Source organism: Peromyscus californicus, unplaced genomic scaffold (genome assembly GCF_007827085.1).
Source record: "Peromyscus californicus insignis strain IS unplaced genomic scaffold, ASM782708v3 Scaffold_8__1_contigs__length_139910024, whole genome shotgun sequence".
NCBI classification, from domain to species: domain Eukaryota; kingdom Metazoa; phylum Chordata; class Mammalia; order Rodentia; family Cricetidae; genus Peromyscus; species Peromyscus californicus.
The window spans coordinates 107,336,954-107,360,017 of record NW_026294606.1 but is presented as its reverse complement, the minus strand read 5'-3'; the positions used below and the strand labels follow the sequence as shown (position 1 = coordinate 107,360,017).

Below are 23,064 nucleotides of genomic sequence, written 5' to 3'. Positions count from 1 at the left end.
TTAAAGAGCCCCACAACAATTCAGGGATCTGAAGTGTGGGGCTTAGTGGTGGCAAGATAGCCTTGGTGGTGGGCTAACACTGAGGGAGGACCGGGACAATTCCCAGATCTCCGGTTAGTCCAGCACAGGAAGAACCCAAGCCTCGAGCAGCTAATTAAGAAAAAAAAAGGCCCGGAAGGAGGAGAGGCTGAGAACCTGAGTGTGGCCAGGGAAACGGCTGGGGCGGAGAAACTCCGAGCCAGCTGAGAAGAAGGAAGAGGGGCTAGCCAAGGACCAGCGGGAGGGTGGCTGGGGAAGTACCAGAGAAACTCCGAGAGGAGCTGAGAGTGGGGAAGGACACAGCAAGAGCTGACGGCTTGGTTAGAGCCGGGCCAGGAGAGGACCAGGTAGATGTCTAGAGATGTCTAGGCTCCTGGAAGGTGTAGGGCAGAAAGTTAGTTCAAGCTTAGACAGAGAGCAGAGGCGCCAAGCAGGGACAGGTAGTCGCGCTCCGGAGCGCTCAAGGGAGGTAATAAGTGGGTCTGTGTCCGCCGGATGGGGTGAGGAGACAATACTAGAAGACTCCAGGCCAGCAGACAGCACAAAGCAGACCCGGCTGTTGGGATCCGAGAGGACTGGCAGGACCTGGGTACAGACTCCAAGGGGGCAGGGCGGAGTGGGGGAGATGGGGAGGTAGGCCCTAGAAGGCAGCGTAGAAAGGGGTGGGAGAATGGGGCAGAAGATAGGTGAGGCCGGGTAAAGGAGGATGTGGGAGACAGGGAGAAGGACGGGAATGTGGGGGAAGAGGTAGTAGGGAGGAGGAGAATGTGGGGGTGATTGGAGGATAAAGGGCCACGGATGGTCGGAGAGGCAGTGTGGTGCGGGGGGCAGGGGGGGCGGGTGTCAACGGATGGGGAAGTGGGCGCGGCAGAGTCCGAGGGAGAACTGAGAATGGAAGGACCGGGCGGGGGAGGATCCTAGGGGTAGTGAGGGGTTAGAGGGTGGAAGTGGAAGGATGGAAGGCGGGGAGAAACAGACTGGACTAGGTCTAGAGGGGGAGGATTGGGGGCGGGTTATGGGCCGGGTAGAGTCAGAGGGGCAGTGGGGGAGGCAGGGATGGGAATGGGAAGATGGGGGAGGAGGGATGGGTAGGACAGTGTCCCAGTGACTTTGTAGGGGTGGTTAGAGAACGGAGGGCGGGAGGACGGGCGGGGCAGGGTCCGAGGGGCAGTTGTGGGTGGAGATGAGTGGGGGAGGATTGAAAGTGGTGGAGGCGGGGCAGCGGAGGATGAGTCCCCCGCCTAGTTTAACTCCACTTTTTCTCCTTCCGCACAGCGGGTTTCCGCTTCCCTCCAGAACATTGGGTGAGGCAGTGAGGCCGGAGCTCGACAAAGAGCGCCGCTATGTGGCCCCGCGACGCAGATCCGGAGCCCGATCCCGAGTCCGCGGACCGCCCCCAAAGTGGCAGGACAGTGCCCGGGCTCCGCGCCCTGCTGCCCGCGCGCGCCTTCCTCTGCTCGCTCAAAGGCCGCCTCCTGCTGGCCGAGTCGGTGAGTGCGCGGGCTCCCCGGGTGCCCGAAGCCGGGTCTCCGCACCCCCAGCCCAGAAGAGGCGCGCAAAGTTGGGCCACCGCCCCCAAACTTGCGACGGCTTCTCTCTAGCTGAGCGCGAGTCAAAGTCAGGCCGGAGCCGTGGTCTTCCCGGCTTCTCCAGCCTGAGAGGCCCTCGAAAGGGACCAGAGGACGCGGGTTTGGGGACCTGGTCGCTGCTGCCGCCGTGGCCTGGCCGCTGTGTGACCTCGAGCGCTTCCGCCCTGCGCTCCCATGGCTCCTTCAAGCCTTGATCTCCCGTTCTGCACACCCTCCCACCTCCCTGGGTGAGACCCGGCCACCCGTGGGGTGCGGATCCTGCGGAGTGGGACGAGCCCCCGGGGAGCGGGTGAGGCCGGGGCTGCGTAGTGAAGGTGCAGGCAGACTGCTGTCCCAGGGTGGCGAGCCAGCGGGGTGACTTCATCCCCTTCTTCCTCCCTCCCCAGCCACGCTCCTTCCTCCTTCCCGCTTGTCCCCACCCGACTAGGAATGTCTCCTTTGTCCTCCCAACACTCCCGCATCATCGCGTGTGGGGCGGGAACTGGCATGGGGCCTATGGAGATGGTGAGAGGGGCGGGAGGAAGGACAATAGAAGGAGGAAACAGCCCATAGCGACACACTTGTTGCTTAGATTCCTAGCAACTTGATATCTGATCTTCCCTAGCAACTTGATATCTGACCTGTTCCCACTTAAGGGGGGGAGGAATGAGAGAGACCGAAAGTGCCTTTAACCGCACCTAGGAAATTTGACAGGTGACTCAATTGAGGGGTCCTGAGAATAGATGGGAGGGTTTCTGTCGTAGGACTTCTCCCTTGTACCCCAGGACACATGGAGAAGGCACCAACCTGAGGTCACCAGTAGAATCCAATACTTGGTTCCTAAGTGAGGTATCAGGCAGTCCTAGAGCCCACTCTTAGACTGGCCATCTCTGGAAGCCACGGGGGCGGGAGGGGGGACGGGCTTTGAATCACAGGGCATTGAGGAGGCTTCAGTCCTATTCTACCCAGTACCCCTTCATGGAGAAGGGGTGAGTGCCAGCCAGAATTCACAAGATGTCCTTAGCCTAGCTAGATGCCAGAAATCCAGGCCTAGGGAAATAAGAAGGGTAAGGAGTGAGCTCACGGGGTACAGAGGCCACTCCCGGTCCTTCCTCCCCTTGGTCCCATGCAAGTAGGGAGTCTGGCATGGATCGGAAGCTAGGGGAAGTGGCCACCAAGAATTGGGGGATGAGAAACCAGAACTCAAGGTGTGTTATGTGTATGGGGAGGGAGTGTCACCAGTCAGACTTAATTGAAGGGGGGAATAAAAACAGAAAGAGGGGAGACATAAGAGCAGCCTTTAGGAAGGAGATACAGTGGGGGCTGATGACCTGACAATCTCAAAAAGCCTTTCTCTAAGCCTTGTTTCCTGTTTGCCCAAGGGAAGCTCAGCTTCCCCCATGGCGTGTTCAGGGAAAGGGGTGGGAGTGGGGTCCTTGAGATCAGTTCGTTTGTCTGAAGCAGCCATAGTACTTCCTACGGGACATCCGAGTTTCCCCTCTCGGCCTCTTAAACTCCTGAGCCACGGACAACTCAAACCCGGCCATAGTAGTAGATATACGCCGAGGAAGCTGAAGACCTTTAGTGCCCTAAGTACGGATTGTGATACCCTCCTGTTAGCTGGGTGACACCAAGTCTGCTCCTTTTAAAGACAGGCTGAGTGGCACATGAGTGGTGCTGAGGAGCAGAGAAGTCTAGAAGTCTTAGAAAGAATGAGCAAGAATTGGGCTGCAAAAGCCTCTGACCCAGCATCTTCATCTTGTTTCCCTGCCGTGCACAAAGGCTGCAGGACTAGCCAGCGACCTTAGCATCTTCCACACTACAGCTTCGTGGGCCAGGCTTCTGTAGACAGAGTATAGCTAGCCCCACCTTTCATACACACTATCTGAATGGTAGAGCAGGGACCCAGTGTCAATGCTGTCTCCTAGGGAGTTAGAATTTTGTTGAGATGGGGTTTTATGGACCCCAGGCTGCTTAAAACTTTCTATATAAAGCTGAGGATGACTTTGAACCTCTGATCTTCCTGCCTACACCTCCCAAGTTCAAGGATCTTAGGCATGTTCCAAGCCTGGTTTATGCAGTGCTTGGGATCGAACCCAGAGCTTTGTATGTACTAGGCAAGAAATTTTCCAGCTGAGCTACATTATATCTCTAGCCTCATACATAGTTTTTTTTTTTTAATGAAGATTTGCAGATGCACAAGAGTGTCAAAAGATCTACATTAACACCCCTGCACCTACCACCTGAACTGTACAGTGGCTAACACTGCTCTGCCTGCTTTATCATCTGTGTCCATCAACCTCCCTTGTGTTTTTACACATTCACACTCAATTGCAGATATCAGTACATTTCAACTTCAACCACTTCAGCATGTGTGTCCTCATTAAAGGAAGTTAGGGTTTTCGTGAAAAGTACACATCTTAGGTGTTAGGTGTGACTTTTTGAAAGCAGTAGCTTTTAGCTCCAGCTTGCCCCCTTGTGGACACAGCCTTGTTGGATACGTTGGATTTTAGAGCCAGGAAAGGAGTTGAGAAGCTCCACAAGGTGACCTGTGGGGTGAGTCGGGGGAGGTGGAGGGTTTCAAGATGAGGTACTAGCAGGGGTCTGTCCTGGACTGGAGGGTGGCAAGAGGGTTCAACTCTCTTTGCTCTTCCACAGGGTCTTTCATTCATTACCTTCATCTGCTATGTGGTGGCCTCGGCATCTGCCTTCCTTACGGTACCTCTGCTGGAGTTTCTGTTGGCTGTTTACTTCCTCTTTGCTGATGCCATGCAGCTGAATGACAAATGGCAAGGCCTGTGCTGGCCCATGATGGTAAGGATCAGGGGATCACCTGAAGAATCTGGGTTCTACAATTCAGCCCTGCTGTCTTCAACAGTAGTGGGCAGTTTTAAATCAGGACCCTCACACTTCCACCCCTGCCCACCCAGCAGCACTGGGATGGTGGGACTTGATGCAAGTGGTTAAGACCTCCTGAGTTGGTCTGTGAAGCTGGACACCCAAAGAAGGCTTCTGACCACCAGGTGGAGCTGTTGTTCTAATCTTGGAGGAGGAATGTGCCTCAGCCACAGGCATTCAAGCCATTTGCAGCAGGGTGGGGTAACTGAGGACTTGTGGGACTTCCCAGAGTCTAGTCATCTGGCACCTGGCCTTGTTTGATCACCAGAGGGTCTTACAGTCCCCTTGTTTGATCACCTGAGGCCTGACAGTCCCGAGAGAGTGCCCTTTAATGGATAAAATGCATCATAGAAAATAGGCAGCAGAGGCTAGGCTTGAACTCTGCTCTCTAGAATTTATCTCCAGCATCCAACTACTAGTGATAGTTGCCCTCATTGCAGCCCCACCTTGAGGACTAAGCAGAGATTATGATCATAAATGGATCTCACTGTGGCAAAGCCAAGCCTCTTGGAAAGGTAGACTTTCTCCACTTCCCATTTTTGCCAAACTGCAGAGCCAGATATAGCATAGTATAGACCCTATTTGCTACCCACAGGGCAGAGAAAATCCAGCTGGACCAGGAATGGGGCAGTATAAGCTGCTGGAGGCCTGCAGAACAAGACACACGAGGAATAGATCAGGGCCAGGGCATGCAGGTGGAGCCAGGACAGGGACTCCACGGGTGCTAGGGCTGAGGGTGTTGGGTCCCCATGCTCTGCCACATTGTGGGAGGTCAGAACAGTGTGGACATGTCCCTCTCTCCTCAGGACTTCCTGCGCTGTGTCACTGCTGCCCTCATCTACTTCGTCATCTCCATCACTGCTGTCGCCAAATACTCAGACGGGGCTTACAAAGCAGCTGGAGTGAGTGGCTGCCCTACCCCCTGGGGGACATCCCAGCAGCGCCCCTTCCCTGATGCTCCAGGCCATCCCTCTTGACACCCACTTCTACAGTGGGGCCTGGGCATATCCTGCCCCTGCTTAGGCTCTGGGTCCCTATGTGGGTCTCTGCCATTTCCAGTCTAATTCAAAATTTAGTCTGTCCTGAGTTGAGAGGTTGTGTCTACCAGGCTCACAGCCCATCTCCTCGATCTGCCATAACTCAGAAAGGCTGTGCCGGCCCATCAGTCCTGGTGGGGCCATTCTGTCAGTGCTGCTTGCATATGCCCAGTCTCCTGGCCCATGAACCCAGAGTCCTCATGATGTTTCCATCCATCCTGTCCATGATCCCTGCCATATGCCATGCATGTATCCCACAGGTTTTTGGCTTTTTTGCCACAATTGTGTTTGCAATTGACTTCTACCTGATCTTTAATGAAGTGGCCAAATTCCTCAAGCAAGGAGACTCTGTGAACGAGACCACAGCCCACAGGACAGAAGGAGGTGAGTGGCATGGTTTCTGAAGAACCTCGATGATCACTTTTAGGATAGATCTGCCCTTCCTTGGGGATACTTGGTTAGTTTGAGGCTGAAGGAAGTGGGAAATGTTTTAGAAACTAGCAGGAAGGCCAAGCGAGTGTATGCCTGGACCTCTGGCCCTGCAGGACACCCTAATGTCCCCAGGGAAGCTAGTCAGGATGCCAGTCCACCTGGGACCAACCCACTAGGCCCTCCTTCCCCTTTCTTCTTTCCTGTTTGGAAGCCCACACACTACCTAGGCAAACAGAGGCACAGTGTGGCTTGATTTTTGTTTGGGTGTTTGTTTTTGAGACAGGACCTGTGTGACTCAAACTGGCATAGAACTAACTCACTTCATAGCCCAGGCAGGTCTCAAACTCAGGGCAACCCTTACCTGGCTTGTTTGGATCTTTTTTCCAAAGAAAGTGCCAGGTACTTCTCTGGAGCTGGCCAGCAGTGCTGTGGCTAGACAGACAGTTGCTCTCAGGGCTGGTCTTGGCTGTAGGATCCTCCCCATTGAGTACCAAATGTCTGAAGCAGGACCTCATTGGTTAGGTGGAGGGGCCACCAGCTTTCCCACTGGGATTCCCAGACACTATCCTGCTGCTAAAAATGTATGCCATTCCAAACTCATCCCTGATCTGTGGCAAACAGGTTAAAATGCTCCTGGATGTTGTCGTCTAGTCTTGGGGACCTATAGCAAATGCTGGTCAGCCAGCTCAGGGATCAGAGCATAAATGTCCATGGAGACATGCACTTTGAATATTTTGTGTGGTTCTAATACAAAACAATTGTTTTTGCAGCAAAAGTATTCTTGGTCTTTATGTTAGATATGACTATAGCAAACTTGTCCTACTTATATAACCCTGGCTAATGGATGAGGGAGAAGAACCAGGGCTTGAGGAGGGAGGTGACGAGCATCAAAATACAGCCACCAGTGCTAGGGTCAGGCACTAGTGATTTGCCTTATGAGGCATGAGGTTCCAGAAGGTTCTACAGAATAATCTTTAACAGTAAGATTCCAGGAGCCTTTAAAATTACATCACTAATTGACTTTAACACGATAAAATGCTTTATATTCATTTCACAATATAGAATAATATATAAAGAGCTAAACCCATAAAATAGCTTTATAAACAAACAAACACACAAACAAAGACTGCCCATTTTCTAATGTATTTTAGTTCAGGGACAAGAAATTAGTTGCTGAATGAGGGTAGAGAAATGGGTGCAGGTATACAATTCCAACATCCTCAGGTGAGAGAGGACATCTTGGGCATGCCTGGACCCCCTGGGGAGGAAGCATCTGAGCTTTGGGCTGAGCAGAAGTGCCTGCTCTGTATCCCCTTGTGCTCCAGGGCCCAGCCTGCCGCTAAGATGGGAGAGGTTGGGCCCAGCACTCCTGCTGGCAGTCTGCTGGTGCCTCCTCCTATCCCATGCTCCAGGGACCATTGCCAGCATCCTCTACTTTCCTTCCAGAAGATGATTCCAACTCGGACTCGGACTCTGACTGAAGGCCTGTCTGCGCCTGGCAATTGGAGCACTTAGGTCTCCCACCCATACCGTCCCAATGCGGCTACAGGAGCATGGCAGTGGATGCCCATGGGAGAGCAGACCAAGGAGCCAGTCTCTCGAGATTACGCTCCTGAGCCTCACACTCCAAACTGGCTGTGCTGGCTTCGACTGCTGAGCTAGCACATGAGGGCACTTTGAATAGCCTACGTTCTCCTGTTTCAGTCCTAAAGACCTTGAGCCTTTTAACCTCACTGCCCCACAGAAGCAGATACATCACATGGAGCCAGTCAGTGCAGTTCATGTGGCAGCACAGGGTGGGGCGGGACTGTCCTTCACTTACAGGGACAGACAGAAACCACAGCAGGTGACCCACCCAGCCCCAGTGGGCTCTGCATGGAGTGCTCCTGTTCACACCTGCACTTTGTTGAGATGACTTTCAGGAAGCTTTGTTCAAGGAGTCTCCCTCCTCACTGTGAAGCAGGGAGAAGCCTAACCAGCCAAGTCTTACATTGTGGGTCTGAGACCTTTCCAGAAAAGAGCCCCAAGACCTGTTTTCCAGGGCCAGCGGACAGGGAGCCAACAGTGCAGAGGCAGTGACAAAGTCACAGTGGCTGGGCGGGCCCAGGCAAGTCCTCTCCTCCTGGGGTTGCTTCCTTTGGACACCTGGGCAGGTCCACTGGTGACATGGGCCTTCTGTGTTCACTTGGGGGCTGACCCTGTGTATGTCCACTGGTGACATGGGCCTTCTGTGTTCACTTGGGGGCTGACCCTGTGTATGTCTTTGATGTTTTCTAACTTTTTTTGTAATTTTTTTTTTAATTCAAAAGTGATGTAACAAATGGCATTTTCTGTGACCCAAGAGGCCCCATGAATGAGTCAGAGTTCTGGGCCCATGTCTTGGGCATTTGTAACCTTCCTACCTTGCATGTGAATCCCCTCCTTAAAAGAATGCCACAATGGATTAAAACAAACTGACTACCTGTTCAGAGTGTGCCTGACTGAGAAACCCACGCGCTGCCCACAGTAACTGCCCATTTCAACACAAGCAGGCACTGTGAGTCCTGATGGCTGACGTCAGTGGCTAGGCAGTACTTATCTCTGCTGGACATCAGGTTAGCATCTTTTACTCAATCCTACAGTCAAGGCAGTAAAGGGTGAGCAGACACCCTGGTTAGGATGGTGTCCTGACAGTCAAAACCTGGGGCTTCATGAGCAAAGGACCTCAGAGCAGCTGCTACGAGGACCCTAGTCAGTGCTCAGACCCAAGCACATGGAAAGCAGCAAAGCATTCTGCTCATTGTCACTGAACACACACTGAAACACGTGGGTAGTCAGAGGCAGAGAGGCTGTGCAATGCCCTCAAGCCTGGCAAACTGGCACTTGTTGTACAGCCTGGTTACAGCCTGTTGACTGTGGCTCCATGTCACCTCTACAGAGCAAGCTTGCTGCAGAAGTGGGATCTAAAGCCTTTGGGGAGAAAGAAGAGACTAAAACATTTTTATATGTCCATTTATTAAACAAGAACTCCTTCATAACAATACAGTATTCATTAGTGATTAGTGTTGAGAAAATTATTTCCCTCTACATACAAAAATACAGATTTGAACACTATGAAAACGATCAAGACAAGTACCATGAAAAGTTGGTCCTTCAAAGGAGAAAGTGGGGAGGCTGAGGGCAGTGTGAGGCCTTGTCTGCCATCTGGGGCAAATCAATGGGAGCAAATGCCACAGGGCTCCCACACCCCTTATTTCAAGCACAGGGGTCAGACCTGGAGTGAGGGAGGCCTAGCCATGGTAGCCATGTCAGATGAGCCAGGAGGCAAAGATCACTACTGCAAACCACACAAATCAGTGCATTCAACAGCCTTCACCTTGGAATGCCCACAGCCATGTCTATAAACTGCTAAAAAGGAAAACTTTAGCCGGGCATGGCAGCACACTCCTGTATTCCAGCATTTAGGAGAAAGGGGCAGGACGATTGCTACAAGTTAAAGGCCAGCCAAGACTACCAGACTACAGAAACAAAACGTGGTAACTATGAACATTGTGCCATTAATTAAACGAAGTGTTGTGGCCCGTCCTGGCAGAAAGCTGTCGTTCGGCCACCTGATGACTTCTTTTTTCCCCACAGAATTACATGTTTTGACTTTTCAAGAAGACAAAGACAAAGAGCTACAAGTTAATGTCTCAGAGAATCCGTACCAGACAACTCCAAAGTGCAGGGCCAGGAAAGCAGAATGAGTGGCTGGGCCACCCTGTGCCCTGGCTTTATCCAGCCCCGCCACAGCAGGGGATCTACTGCATTCCAGCTACCCATAATGCAGGCTACCCACCAGGGGCATCTACAACCCTACCTGGAATCCAAATGGGGCAGTCCCAGAGCAAGGCTGAGGTGCTGCTGGGAAGCAGTGGCACTTTGCCTATCCTAGGAGACAGCCAGAGAACAGTTGGAGACTGGCTAGGGTAGGAGGGTAAGGAGCCAAATGCAAGCTCTTCCTGTCAGACTCAGTGAGCAGGAAGGCAGGGGCACAGACAGAACGTGAAGAAATGAGACCACTTTCTTCTTACTGTTGGTGAGCAGCAGCTCCCCCAGTCCTAACCAATAGTTGAGTGATGTCAAATAGAATTACAGGGACATGACTTTTTCTAGAAACGTCCTCTGCCTCTCACTCCAACCAGAACACAGTGCAAGGGGTGGGAGTGGCTAGAGGGTGTTTGACTTTGAAAAATACATAGGAAGTTTAAGAGGAAAATGGCCCAAATTTCAAGACCAATATTGTGGAAAGCAATATTGAAAGGACACAATCATGCTACAAAAATAGTGTTATCTGTTTTAACTAAATGTATACCCCCCCCCATTCCATGATTGACAAGAGTGCTTATGTGACACATGGAAGGCACCAAAGGTGAAGTGATTATTTATCATAAAATATACAAAGGCAGAATTGCCTACTTTAAAAAAAAAAAACACACACAAACTGTAATAAATAGCTTAGTGTTTCTGCCATGGGTTCCTAAACTCCTATAAACTTCAACATACCCAGACAGCTTCACTCCCTTGTGGTGGTATTGTGTTCCCTAAAATATTGTGCACCCTAATAAACTTATCTGGGGTCAGAGAACAAGACAGCCACTAGATACAGAGGCTAGAAAATGGTGGCACTCACGCCTTTAATCCTAGCATTCCAGAGGCAGAAATCCCTCTAGATCTCTGTGAGTTCAAGGCCACATTGGAAAGTGCCAGGCATGGTGACTCACGCCTTTAATCCCAGGAAGCGATGGCAGAAACAGAAAGGTATATAAGGCGTGAGGACCAGAAACTAGAAGCATGCATTGGCTGGTTAAGCTTTTAGGTTTTGAGCAGCACAGTTCAGCTGAGAGGCATCCAGTCTGAGGAAACAGGATCACCTGAGGAATTGGCAAGGTAAGGTGGCTGTTATTATTTTTATTTACTTATTATTTATTTATTTATTTGGTTTTTCGAGACAGGGTTTCCCTGTGCAGCTTTGCGCCTTTTCTGGAACTCACTTGGTAGCCCAGGCTGGCCTCGAACTCACAGAGATCCGCCTGGCTCTGCCTCCCGAGTGCTGGGATTAAAGGCATATGCCACTACCACCTGGCATTATTATTGTTGTTTTGTTTTTGAGCAGACTGTACAGATTTATTAAGGAAAAACAAGAAGAGCTGAGTGAGGAGCTTCACAGAGAAATACCCCTGCTGCCCTTTGTTTTGGGACATGTCATGAAGCCTAGCTAGCCTAAACTCTTCATCCTTCTCTCCAGCTCTCTAGTGCTGTGGTCCAGCAAGCCTTACTCATGAATTATATTTCTGATTATTGAAGTCTTACCAAGCTGGACAGGAGTGGCACACGCCTTTAATCCCAGCACTTGGGGGGCAGAGGCAGGCGGATCTCTCTGAGTTCTAGGCCAGCCTGGGCTATAGAATGAGTTAAAATACAGATTCCAAAGCTACACAGAAGTGGCTGTTTTTAAACAATATCCCGTTTGCTTGTTACAAAAAGGTGTAATCTGCAAATATATAAAAAAGTCCGCAGGCATCCCATCAGAAACACCGGTTCATCCTGTTACTTAAGGAATGCTTTGTTAGAGCAACAGTGAATGGCTTGTCTCATACTCATTTTCTAAACAAAATGAGGTCCCTGAGGTTGACCTGCACGATTCTTTGCCGCGTGAACTGTCTGGGGGTTCCCACGCCGGAGCCGCCTGGGACCGCTGCGCCTGGGCCTGAGCCTTCTGCTCCCGATCCCGACCCAGTCCACTTTCCTCTTTTTCCTGGGCCCGATCGCCGCCAATGCTGGAGGTTGGCATCTCGCTGTTGCATCTGTGCCAGCTCCTGCTGCTGCATCTCTTTTGCCTTCTGCTTCGACCTTAATTGCTCTGGGTCTTCTTGTCTGGACCGAGACTTTGCTGCCCGCATCAAGATCTCCCTCTCCTGCTCATCTTTCCTCTGCTTTTCAATCTGATCAAGCTGTTCAAAGAATTTGAGCTGAGCCCGGACATTACTCGCTTGCTCGTATCTGTCGTCATCCTTTTAAGAGAAGTTTTTCTGCTGAGCTGTTTCAGATATTTTTTCTACAAGATTCTGCAGCCTTTGCTGTGTGGCATGAGACACGTAACTCACTACATCTGGATGTAGTTCCTTGATGCCTTACTTTTTACCTATTTCCAGTAATATACTTATTAGATAGTTTTTCTTGTATTAGTTATAAGCTTTTTAAATTTTAGACAAAAAAAGGGGGAAATGTGGTGGTATTGTGTTCCCCAAAATACTGTGTACCCTAATAAACTTATCTGGGGTCAGAGAACAGAAAAGCCACTAGATACTTAGGCTAGAAAATGGTGGCACTCACGCCTTTAATCCTAGCATTCCAGAGGCAGAAATCCCTCTAGATCTCTGTGAGTTCAAGGCCACATGGAAACAGCCAGGCATGGTGACACACACCTTTAATCCCAGGAAGTGATGGCAGAAGCAGAAAGATATATAAGGCGTGAAGACCAGAAACTAGAAGCATTTGCATTTGGCTGGTTAAGCTTTTAGGCCTTTGAGCAGCACAGTTCAGCTGATATTCATTCTGGATGAGGACTCAGAGGCTTCCAGTCTAAGGAAACAGGATCAGCTGAGGAACTCACGAAGTGAGGTAGCTGTGGCTTGTTCTGCTTCTCTGATCTTCCAGCATTCACCCCAATAACATGGCGGGAGGGAGGGGGGGACACGGCAGGGGCGAGCTGCCTGCGCCTGGGACCCCCGCGGGCTGGCAAATGGCGTGGCTGCGGCGACCCCCAGTCTGCCTCTGACGCCAGCGGCCACCACCGGCGCTATCTGGGCCACGCTGACGCCCACCGTACTGGCCCCGCGCCTGCTGCAGAACCCGACAAGCCATTCACTGTTGCTCTACAAAGCATTCCTTAAGTAACAGGATGAGCAGGTGTTTCTGATGGGATGCCTGAGGACTTATTACGCCTTTTTGTAACAAGCAAATGGGATATTGTTTAAAAACAGCCACCTCGCCTTGCCAATTCCTCAGGTGATTCCTGTTTCCTCAGACTGGATGCCTCTCAGCTGAACTGTGCTGCTCAAAGCCTAAAAGCTTAACCAGCCAAATGCTTCTAGTTTCTGGTCCTCACGCCTTATATAGCTTTCTGTTTCTGCCATCACTCCCTGGGATTAAAGGCGAGAGTGCCACCATTTTCTAGCCTAAGTATCTAGTAGCTTTTCTGTTCTCTCACCCCAGATAAGTTTATTAGGGTACACAATATTTTGGGGAACACAATACCACCACACTCCCTAACACTCTTCCAGACGGAACCATGTCAAACAAAATCAAGTTATTAAAAAGCAGTGATTTTAGGCAAATGGGTTAATTTCATCATGATTTGAATTAATTTTTAAATGGGTTAGGAATGAGAGTTGGGAACAAGTAGCCCGGGGCCACAGCATGTCCCTGCTCTTGCTCTCTCTAGCCCTTGACCTAGCCAATTTAACCCCTGAATGGTTGTCCTCTTCACTGCCACGAAAAAGGGAACAGAGTTGTGAAACTTGCTGAACAGTTCTGAAAAAACAGGGAAGCAGAGCAGGTGAGTGGAAGGAAGTGGCGTCAGTCAGGCCTGGCCCGCCGTGGGCTGGAGTGGGCACCAGTCAGTCAGGCCTGGCCCGCCGTGGGCTGGAGTGGGCACCAGTCAGTCAGGCCTGGCCCGCCGTGGGCTGGAGTGGGCACCAGTCAGTCAGGCCTGGCCCGCCCTGGGCTGGAGTGGGCACCAGTCAGTCAGGCCTGGCCCGCCCTGGGCTGGAGTGGGCACCAGTCAGTCAGGCCTGGCCCGCCCTGGGCTGGAGTGGGCACCAGTCAGTCAGGCCTGGCCCGCCCTGGGCTGGAGTGGGCACCAGTCCTCCCCCACTGTCTTCTCTCTCAGCCATCCCTTGGGCAGCTTTTCTGACCCAAAGGGAGGGGGCGAGGTAATTCCTGCTGGGGTATTAGCATCTATCTCTCTTTTCAGAAACAATTATGAAAGACAAACACACAAACCTCTCGGCCCTGCCCTATACCCCATTAACAAAGCTGACTGAAGGGTTCCAGACACATTCTTACCATAACTATAACCAAACAAGTTCCACTAACTCGCCACAGTCCAAATGGCATCAACCCTTAACCAAAGGCTCACCTGAATTAAAAGTATCAGAATACAAAGGGCAACAAGGTACATAAATGGCACAAATACACTGTTCAAGGACCTATAATCTAAATTTGATTCTAGGCAAAAGGCTAGTATTTTGAGCTCAATGGACTTGTGCCCCCGCAACCCACATATCCCCTTTCCTCTTAGGTTTTTTTTTTTTTTGAATAGGAGAAACTAGAAAGGGAAAAAAAATTCCCAAAGCCTGAGAACTTACATCCGATGCTATATTGACTATTATGAAATCCAAGAGAACATTCCCTTTTAGAAGAAAATTCTAGATCTAACATTGATGGTATTTTCTTTCAGAGATAATAGCTAAATAAACATAGACAGGTCAAATATTTCAAATTACTTTCTCAACCAGACAGGTCTGATTTCTTTTAAAGATGTCTGCTAAGAAGAGAGAAACAACAGACTAAGGAGTTGGGACTAACAAAGCCAAGAAAACAGACCTGTTAGGTCTGCATCCTGCCTGGAATGCTCAGACCCAGACTAGATGTCAGCACTGAGGGATGGTGGTCTCCAACAACATCCAGCTCTTGACCTCAAGTCCATTCAGGGTGCACAAGACCTCCCTCTTCTGAAGAGGAGGAAGTTGAGGGAATGCTTCCAGGGCAGCAGGGGTTCTGAACACATCAAGTACCATCTATATTGCTCCCGCTGCAGCCTCCTCCTGCTGCTACCAAACTCCCTGCCTAGCTGGCCCTTATGGGGGCAAGTGCTGATAAAACCAGACATTGAGAGAAACCCATACTGTGCAACTTTACGAGGAACGAAAAGGTACCTGGAGACTTCCCACTTGAAGCAGCTTTTTTGTTCCTGCTTGAGAACAGTGAACAATTCTCTAACCAGGAAGTGCATACCCCATCCCTTCTGCTACATGCTTAATGTCACTATTGCTATGTAGATGACATCTTGAGAAAAAGGCAGTCAGGCAGGAGCACACTAACCATGTGTGTTCTGAACACAGATGGCCGAGTAGGAACCGCCTACATGGTCATTAGATACAAAGTCTCCATGCTCCTAAGACTGACCCACAGAGAATGTGACAGGGGCAGGGATGAATCTCAGGCCACCTCATAGATAGGCAAAGGGTTTCCTCCAAATAGTACAATTTGTGTCACGCACAGAGCTAGCCAAGACTCCTTCAAGGCAAGCAAGAATTCACATACATGTAGGGACAAGAGTTAGACCTTCATTTCATTGAAGAATGCCCGAACCACTAGAAAAACTTGAAAGAAAATAGAAGAAATTTGAAAAGAGAAGAAATGTTTTCAGCTGAGCTATGAAACTCCCCTCAAGTATCCAGCACAGGGTGGAAGCCAGGTATACCAGGCCCATGGGTGTGAGCCTTCCAGCCAGGGGCCTATAAAAAGACCCCAAGGCCAAGTGCTCGCTGCACAAAGACCATGGCTGGTTCTTGCTGGTTTCCCTGTACCCAGGTCTGCCCACTCTGGTATTTTAGCATATTGCTAAGAAAGATGTGGGCACTGGGTGTGGGCAGCTTACTGAATTCTTGCTTTTTCTGTAGACAAAAGCAATCTGCCCTGCATGGCTCTCTACTTTAAATGGAACTTCTCTGAAGAGAATTCATTCCATCACCGTGGTCGCCCTTTCTAGGAGCCAATAAGTATCTTTATGTTTCCTTGTCTCTCCATTCAAAGGAAAAAGGGCTTACCCTCTGTGCCTTTGGCAGGGAGGGTAGAGGAGAGTAGTGGTGGATGACACTCAAGTCAACAGACAGCGCCAAAATACACTTTCTCTGAGGATGTCAGTGTTTACATCCATCAAAACTACCAACAAGGGAGGGCTTCAACCCCATGGCTCCATGACCACCCCAGGTGTTCCCAACAACTGCATTTCCCTTCAAGTTTTGCTCCAACTGGGAAAGCCAGTTCATTCCCTAGGGAAATGGAAAAAGCTAAGGTTGACTTAAAATGCCCAAAACCTAAGTGACACTGGTCTGTAGTAGACTTAATAAACACAAAAATATGCTTTTTTTTCAATTTGCAGAGGTTATTTAAAAACCCCAAATCTATATTATCTTCTGTTTGCACAGAGGCACGACAGGAAAAATCCAAGTGTCTTTGCATTCACTGTAGGCAACCATATTCCCTTCATGGCTTTTCCTCATCACGCTGGTTGTATAGACTGGGACTGTGCATCATGCTGTTAGAATGTGTACAAGCCACTTCTGGCTCTGTGGGAGCTAGTTAAATAGTACAAGGAAATACATATACAAAAGCCACAGGGACGCTTCATAGCACAAAGGATATTAAATAGTTACTGGGATATAAATAATCACAAAGATAATAATTCTGACACCAAGATGCAACTAACTCTCAAGTCTTTCAGGCCCTAAGACACCACCACTTTTATCTTATCTCAGTATTCACGGTCTCAGTGGGCCTCAGGATTCTTTCTTTCAGCTGACAACACTCTCAGAAGGCCTCCTTTCAGCACATGATAAAATGGTTTTATTGAGTGACTTGGGAAATGAGCAGCAATCCAGTCTGAATGCTTCTTTCTTCTGGCTCACTTCAAAGGTGTCCTTTTCCCGAGGCCCAGTAACATGATAAAGCTCAGGGTGGTCCTTCCAAGTGGGCCCCATCTGATGCAGGCAAAGTCTTTGTGACTCTATTTTAAAGGGAATTCTTGCAGGGAAAGAAGCCCGATTTTGATTGTGTAGACACACTCAACAAATGCAAAATAACCATGTCAAACTAACAGATAAAAATCCAGATGCCATCCGCTCTCCCACATCATCACATACAACAGGTTCAAAGCTGGTAAAACACAAGGTGTACTGACTGACTCATGACATCCAAGGACAGAAATCTCTATCAGGAGCTGGGCAAGGCCCAACCCAGGCTGCCCTCTGGAGGAGAAGAGAAGCAGGGAGGGGAGTTACACCAGATTAGCTTAGCTCTCCTTTGAACATGTGATCTGGACTACTGCCAATATAAAAGGACAGCAGAACTGGATTACACTGGATGTTGGGTTTAGGGAGCCAGTCCCTAGTACTCCCTCAATCAGATATAGCCTGATCCTATTTCCTGTGGACTCCTGAGCCCTGCAGTGGTATCTGACAGTAGCCCCTTTTGCTATTCAACCATATAACACTGCTCTTCCCTGAACGATGCAGAGCCATGGCACACAGGGGCACCTCCTCAGACTTTCCTCTCCCCAGCCTTGCCACCCCCTTCTGGGTTATAAACTACAAAGGACACTGCTCAGGCTGTGAGCAGTCTCAGTAGGAGATAGTGGAGGCTCTCTACTATTGCAATATCTTCCCGCCAGCCATGTCTTCTCCTTGGTGAGGCTACACACAAAATATTAGAGCTACAACAAGGTCTGTAAACATCAACAGTTCAGAGTGAGAACCTGACATGTTAAAACAATTTTCCAAAAAGTCATAATTAGTCTCTAATAACAACAACAACAACAACAACAGCAACAACAAAATTACAGCATCATAGGGGCCAGCTCAACTCGTTCACCACAAAAATAATCTTCAGTTTATCAAGAACCAATCCAAAAGCCGGATGTAACTAGGATTCCTAACATGTTCCAGGACTGGTGTTCATAGTGAGGACACTCAGACACCCAAAATGACAACAGTGCCTCGTGGCATATCTGTGAAAAGATGTGTCCTGGTGCAGATTCAAGTATTTTCAAATCCTAGATAAACTGACTCTGAATCACTTTAGAGCTTGTCTTGGATATTCAGAGAATTAGACATGTCCATACAATGGAAATGTGAGTTGGAGTGTGCCACTTTGTAACACACACACACACACACACACACACACACACACATATACATACTCTGCCAGCCTCCACATACACACATGTGATCCGTGAGGCCAGCAAGTGGGCAAGGGCCTCAGCTGGTGTTAGAAGTGTATCTTCTGCAGCTCTCACATGAGAAGGTAAAAGTGCTGAAACTGCAATCCAGCCTCAAGGTATGGAAGGGAGGCAGGGGACAGGCAAAGATGATGGCCCCTGTCCCGGGAAGTGAATACAGACCACAGGAAGGGGACTCATTTGAGGCAGGATCAAGTGCTTTCTCAGCAGGGTAGGAGACAACTGGTCACTGTTCTGAGTCAGTGGTCCCACAGGACACTAGAATTTCCTGTCCCTGTATTATAAAGACCTGGCAAGGAGGACACAGGAGCACATCCATTCACCAAGCCCTCAAAGTCTCACCCAGGCCGTGGCTGGCTGCCTAGATGCCCTGGGCATGGAAGACAAGGAGAGTGGATCTAACCAGCCAGACTCAACACCCACTCACGGCTCACCAGGGGGCTGTCCAAGAACCTCACTGGCTGTTCCAGCCCTGTGCCTCTATCTTGTGACATGGAATACCCTTCTCAATGCCATTTCATAAAGTTTTGACTCATCACAAATACACATGACAGGGTGGCTCAGAGTCAGATGAGACCGTGTGTTCTGAGACAGTTAAGACCTAGAGCAGTCAAATGAAGCTGGCTGCTCCCACAGGCACCCAATGCTGGAGGACCTGGGCTCTTCAGGCCACCACAGATCAGTCACTGGGCCATTCTAGGCACCCTTTCCCAAAGAGAATTTTTACCAAACAGGACAAAATTCAACTGGATCACACAAAAATCTGACGTGCTGAGAGAAAGAAAACTTGATTAGAAGAATAGTTGTGAGGGCAGTGGGAAAAGGACTCCAGAAGGTTCTCATGTGTCCAGGCGCTGGATCTCAGGGCGACTGTCCACATCTCTGGATTCAGTGCGAGCTCGGATGTAGTCGTTAGTGCTCTGCTGGCGGAGGCTGACTCTCCATTTCTGCACGGCCAGGAATGTGCTCACTGCATAGGCTGCTGTTGCCAAGAAGCCAAATATCTAAAATACACAGTCACAGTTTACCCTTGTGCATGTGCCCTGAAGCTGAGGCTGAGTGTTGTCATAGGGACCCAAGCTGTGTGCAGCCCCTTCCAGCAATACCAGATCCCCAGCCCTACCTAGTGTGTAGCTGTTATCTGGCTGAAGCCACATGACCTACAGAAAATCTAGGCTGGCATGAAGACAATGAAGAGGTCTTTTGAATCTTTTAAATCTTTTTTTTTTTTTTCTTTCTTCTTCTTCTTTTTTTTTTTTTTTTTTTTTTTTTGAGACAGGGTTTTTCTGTGTAGCCCTGGCTGTCCTGAATTTCACTCTGTAGACCAGGCTGGCCTCAAACTCAGAGATCCACCTGCCTCTGCCTCCTGAGTGCTGGGATTAAAGGTGTGTGCCACCACCGCCTGGTTTATTTAATCTTCCCCCCTCCCTTTCTGTGGGGGGAAGGGGTGTCATGCATTTGGAGGTCAGAAAACCACCTTGGGTGTCAATCTTTTCTTGTTTAGGATAAGGTTTTTTGCCTTGGGCCATGCTGGCTGCCTAGATGCTCTGGGCATGGAAGACAAGGAGGGTGAATCTAACCAGCCAGACTCAACACCCACCCACGGCTCACTAGGGGGCTGTCCAAGAACCTCACTGGCTGTTCCAGCCCTGTGCCTCTGTCATGTGACATGGAGTGCCCTCTCAATGCTAGCTGACCCCATGAGCTTCTGGGGATTTCCCTCTCCCCATCTTGCTTAGGACTGTTGGGATTATGAACGTACCTGTTACCATGTCCAGCTTTACATTGGTTCTGGTAACTGAAACTCAGGCTCTCATGCCTACATGGCAAGCACTTTACCCACTAAGCCAGCCCTCCAGCCCATTATCTTTTTAAAGTATTAATTAATAGTATTGTTATTACTATATTGTTTTGAGGGCCTCACTACGTAGCCCTGGCTGACCTGGAACTTTCTATGTCAAATTTAGGGCAACCGTCTTGCCTCCTGAGTATTGGGATTACAAGTGTGCACCACCACATTTGGCTTTGAACTTTTTTATTTTTAAATCGCAAAAGTACCTCTTTTACCGCATGCAATGCATGGTCACTAGTCCCACAAGTAAAAATATAATGTAGACTAAGTGTGATATAGAAAGATTAGAATCTCACATGAGAACCCCACAGTAAGCCACCTATCCCTTGTTCTCTACCACCACACCCCACTACTACCTCTGACCTGGGCAGCATCAGGCAAAATGAAGTAGAGTTTTAACTATTTAGTCAAGCTTGATGGATCTCCTGATCATGTTGGAAGAGCAGTCAGTTTCATAGTTTTCAAATATTGCTCATTACATTTATTTATTCATAATTTGTGTGTTTGGGGGGTACCATGGTACACAGGCAGATATAAGAGGGTGATTTGTAGGAGTCAGTCTTCTCTGCCCATGTGCGACCTGGGGATGGGACTGAGGTCATCAGGCTTGGCAGCAAGTGCTTTTTACCTGCTGAACCATCTTGCTGGCCCCATTTCAGTGGTTCTTAAAGCCCCTTACCCACCCTCACCCATCACAAAAGTGATACGTGCTCTTTATAAATCAACAGCAAGGCAGAAACAAAGCATGGAGAGTGAACCCTTTCTATTACCTGACCACCACCCCTTATCTCTTGGGCCTCCCAAGGCCAGGACAGGAAACACTTGGAGGTGCAACTCAGCCTATTTAAACCAATCCAGTCTGCTTACCACGGCAGCAATTTCCGCTCCGGTTTTGTGGTTTAAAGCAGCCAGTACAATTGAGGCAATAAAGAAAAAGAAAGTGCTGAGTCCAGTGTTGACCAAATCCTAAAGAAAAAGGAAAAAGTAGAATCATTTGCAAAGCACCTGAGAAACTTTCCAGTGAAGCTCGTTTTTCCTGTGCCTCCATACCTGCGTCAGTCTCAGTGTTGCAGGGCTATTACTCACTGGAAGAACAAGAGAGCAGTAATGGTTCACAAAACATATTTACTAACTCTTGTGTTACCAAGTCCTGACTTAAAGAGCAACCAAAACTAGGAACACTGCTTACCATTCAGAGTTTGGGTTAATTTATTTGTTTGCAGTGCTGGGCATCGAACCCAGGTCTTTTACATATACAAGCCAACAGCCTACCACTGAGCTACCCACAGTCTTTTAGTGTCATCTTTTTTATTTTATTTTTTTGAGACAGGGTCTCTCTGTGTATCCTTGGCTGCCTTGGAGCTTGCTCTGTAGACCAGGCTGGCCTTGAACTAGGAGATCCACCTGCCTCTGCCTCCCAAGTGCTGGGATTAAAAGTGTGCATGGCTTAGTGTCACCTTTTTAAAAAGGTTCTCATACCATTTAGATTAGGCCAAGCTTCCCAGGAATACAAACGTACCGAAACTGGGGCATCTCCCAGTATTCTCTTTCCCGGATGACATCTAAAACACGGCATTCATACACTGAAAACATACTTTCTCAACAGACTTTCAAGCTTCTATGTCACCAAAGTTTGGAGGATTTCCAACAAGGTTTTTGCAAAGTGATCGAGGTTTCTAACCTGGCGCTGCACGGATGGAGTTGCTGCCTTCCTTGTGGAAAGGATGGTGGCACAGTGACTAGGAGTCACAGTCCCATGGGACCTAACCAATGGAGGACTTCAGACAAGCCGTTTTGTCTCTCTGTGTTTTAGAGTGGTAACAGCAATCCCTTCCTCCTGGAGCTGTTCTGGAGTATATATATGGATGAGCCAAGCACAGTGTCTGGCCGACAGCAAGGGTCCTCCTTTATGCATTCACTAGCACTTCAGTTATTCCTGTTCTAACCTCAGGTCCTTAGTATCCTGGGTTATACCTCATAGCCTCTGTGAGCTTCACTGGAGAAGAAACTGCAGGGAAAACCTAATCTCTGTAAGTGGCTGCTTGACTACATCATCAACACTGGCAAGTCTAGCCTGACTCCCAGAGGTTGATGTTTTTCTTTTTCTTTTATTCTATTTTTCTTTCTTTTCACTTTTTAATATCGTATTTTTAAGACATAGTCTCGTTATGTAGCCTTGGCTGGACTAGAATTCATTACGTAGACCAGACTCAAACTCATTAAGATCTGCCTGTCTCTGCCTCCCAAGTGCTAGGAGTAAAAGCATGTGCCACCACACCTAGCCACACTCTATCTTCAAGTACCACTCTTGTGCAACAGAAACCCAGAAGCCAGGGCTCCTCCTGAGCCTCTGCATGGGCCAGAAGAAAGCTGCAAAGCAGGAGCATGGGCTCTGTGCAGAGCTGACTACCAGCTGTCATGTTACTTAGCACAGCGGCAACTGCTGGCACAGGCACAGTCCGCCTGGACCCACCAAATCAACGGGGACCTCAAGAAGTTGATGCTCGCCTATAATCTCAGCACTTGAGAGGTAGCGGCAGGAAAACCAGGAGTTCAAGAGCATCCTTGGCCACACAGTGAATAAGAGGCCAATCTGGAATACATAAGATCCTGTTTCCAAAATAAAATAAAACCTAGCATATAATTTTCCCCCACTTTCAAGGCTACAACAAAACCATCTGAGTTTACAACTGACATTAACTTTTCTAATCAGTGGCTCCTTTAGGAAATCCCTACCCTCACCCCTCCCCTTCTGTGTTTTGTCCATTGGGACAACACAGGGGCAATTTGATAAAGAAGACCTTCCCTGCTTCATGTCCCAGGACATACCACAACAACAGTGCCACTACACCCACAGACAGCTCCCATTTCTTCCCACATGGTCACCTTTTCCCAAGGTGCCTGTAAGAACCATGCACCAGCAACAGAGTCAGAGCAAGCTGGGCTTTTCCCATGGCCCTAGACACTAGGGTGAGGGTGTATGGCCTGCAGCCCTGAGTGAGGGCAGGGTATCTACAGCTAGCCCTCTTCACTCTCCCAAAGCTGTGATGCCTATGTGCTCCCTCACAAGTAGAGAGAGCAAGGCACTCTTGTGCTATGGAGGACCTCCCTCAATGACTCCCTCTGGCCTTGTACATGCTCATCTACAAAGCAAGGGCAAGAAACCATAATATAAAAATTGTTTTTCATTCAAGG

At 49.2% G+C, this 23,064-nt stretch overlaps 2 protein-coding genes across 4 annotated transcripts in view; one reads left to right on the top strand and one right to left on the bottom strand.

Annotated features, from left to right (window-relative positions):
• The first annotated feature begins 221 nt into the window (after window positions 1-221).
• Window positions 222-8,438, top strand: Cmtm3 (CKLF like MARVEL transmembrane domain containing 3). 3 transcript variants are annotated; one of them, XM_052726844.1, is made up of 6 exons: window positions 222-386; window positions 1,315-1,529; window positions 4,266-4,421; window positions 5,312-5,407; window positions 5,803-5,926; window positions 7,421-8,438. In XM_052726844.1, exons 2-6 carry the CDS (start codon window positions 1,383-1,385, stop codon window positions 7,453-7,455), a joined length of 558 nt encoding a protein of 185 aa, XP_052582804.1. In that variant the 5' UTR covers window positions 222-386; window positions 1,315-1,382; the 3' UTR covers window positions 7,456-8,438. The 3 variants fall into 3 exon arrangements, with proteins under 3 accessions (XP_052582804.1, XP_052582802.1, XP_052582803.1); XM_052726842.1 differs by lacking the exon at window positions 222-386 and adding an exon at window positions 401-628; XM_052726843.1 differs by lacking the exon at window positions 222-386 and having other exon boundaries at window positions 1,244-1,529.
• Window positions 8,439-8,949: 511 nt separating this feature from the next.
• Window positions 8,950-23,064, bottom strand: part of Cmtm4 (CKLF like MARVEL transmembrane domain containing 4) — a 49,271-nt gene continuing 35,156 nt past the window's right edge. Inside the window, exons 3-4 of the mRNA XM_052726841.1 lie at window positions 20,737-20,835; window positions 8,950-19,021 (exon numbers count right to left, since the gene is read on the bottom strand). Coding sequence (XP_052582801.1) covers window positions 18,857-19,021; window positions 20,737-20,835 — 264 coding nt within the window. The 3' untranslated portion in view covers window positions 8,950-18,856. The remainder of the gene's footprint in view (window positions 19,022-20,736; window positions 20,836-23,064) is intronic.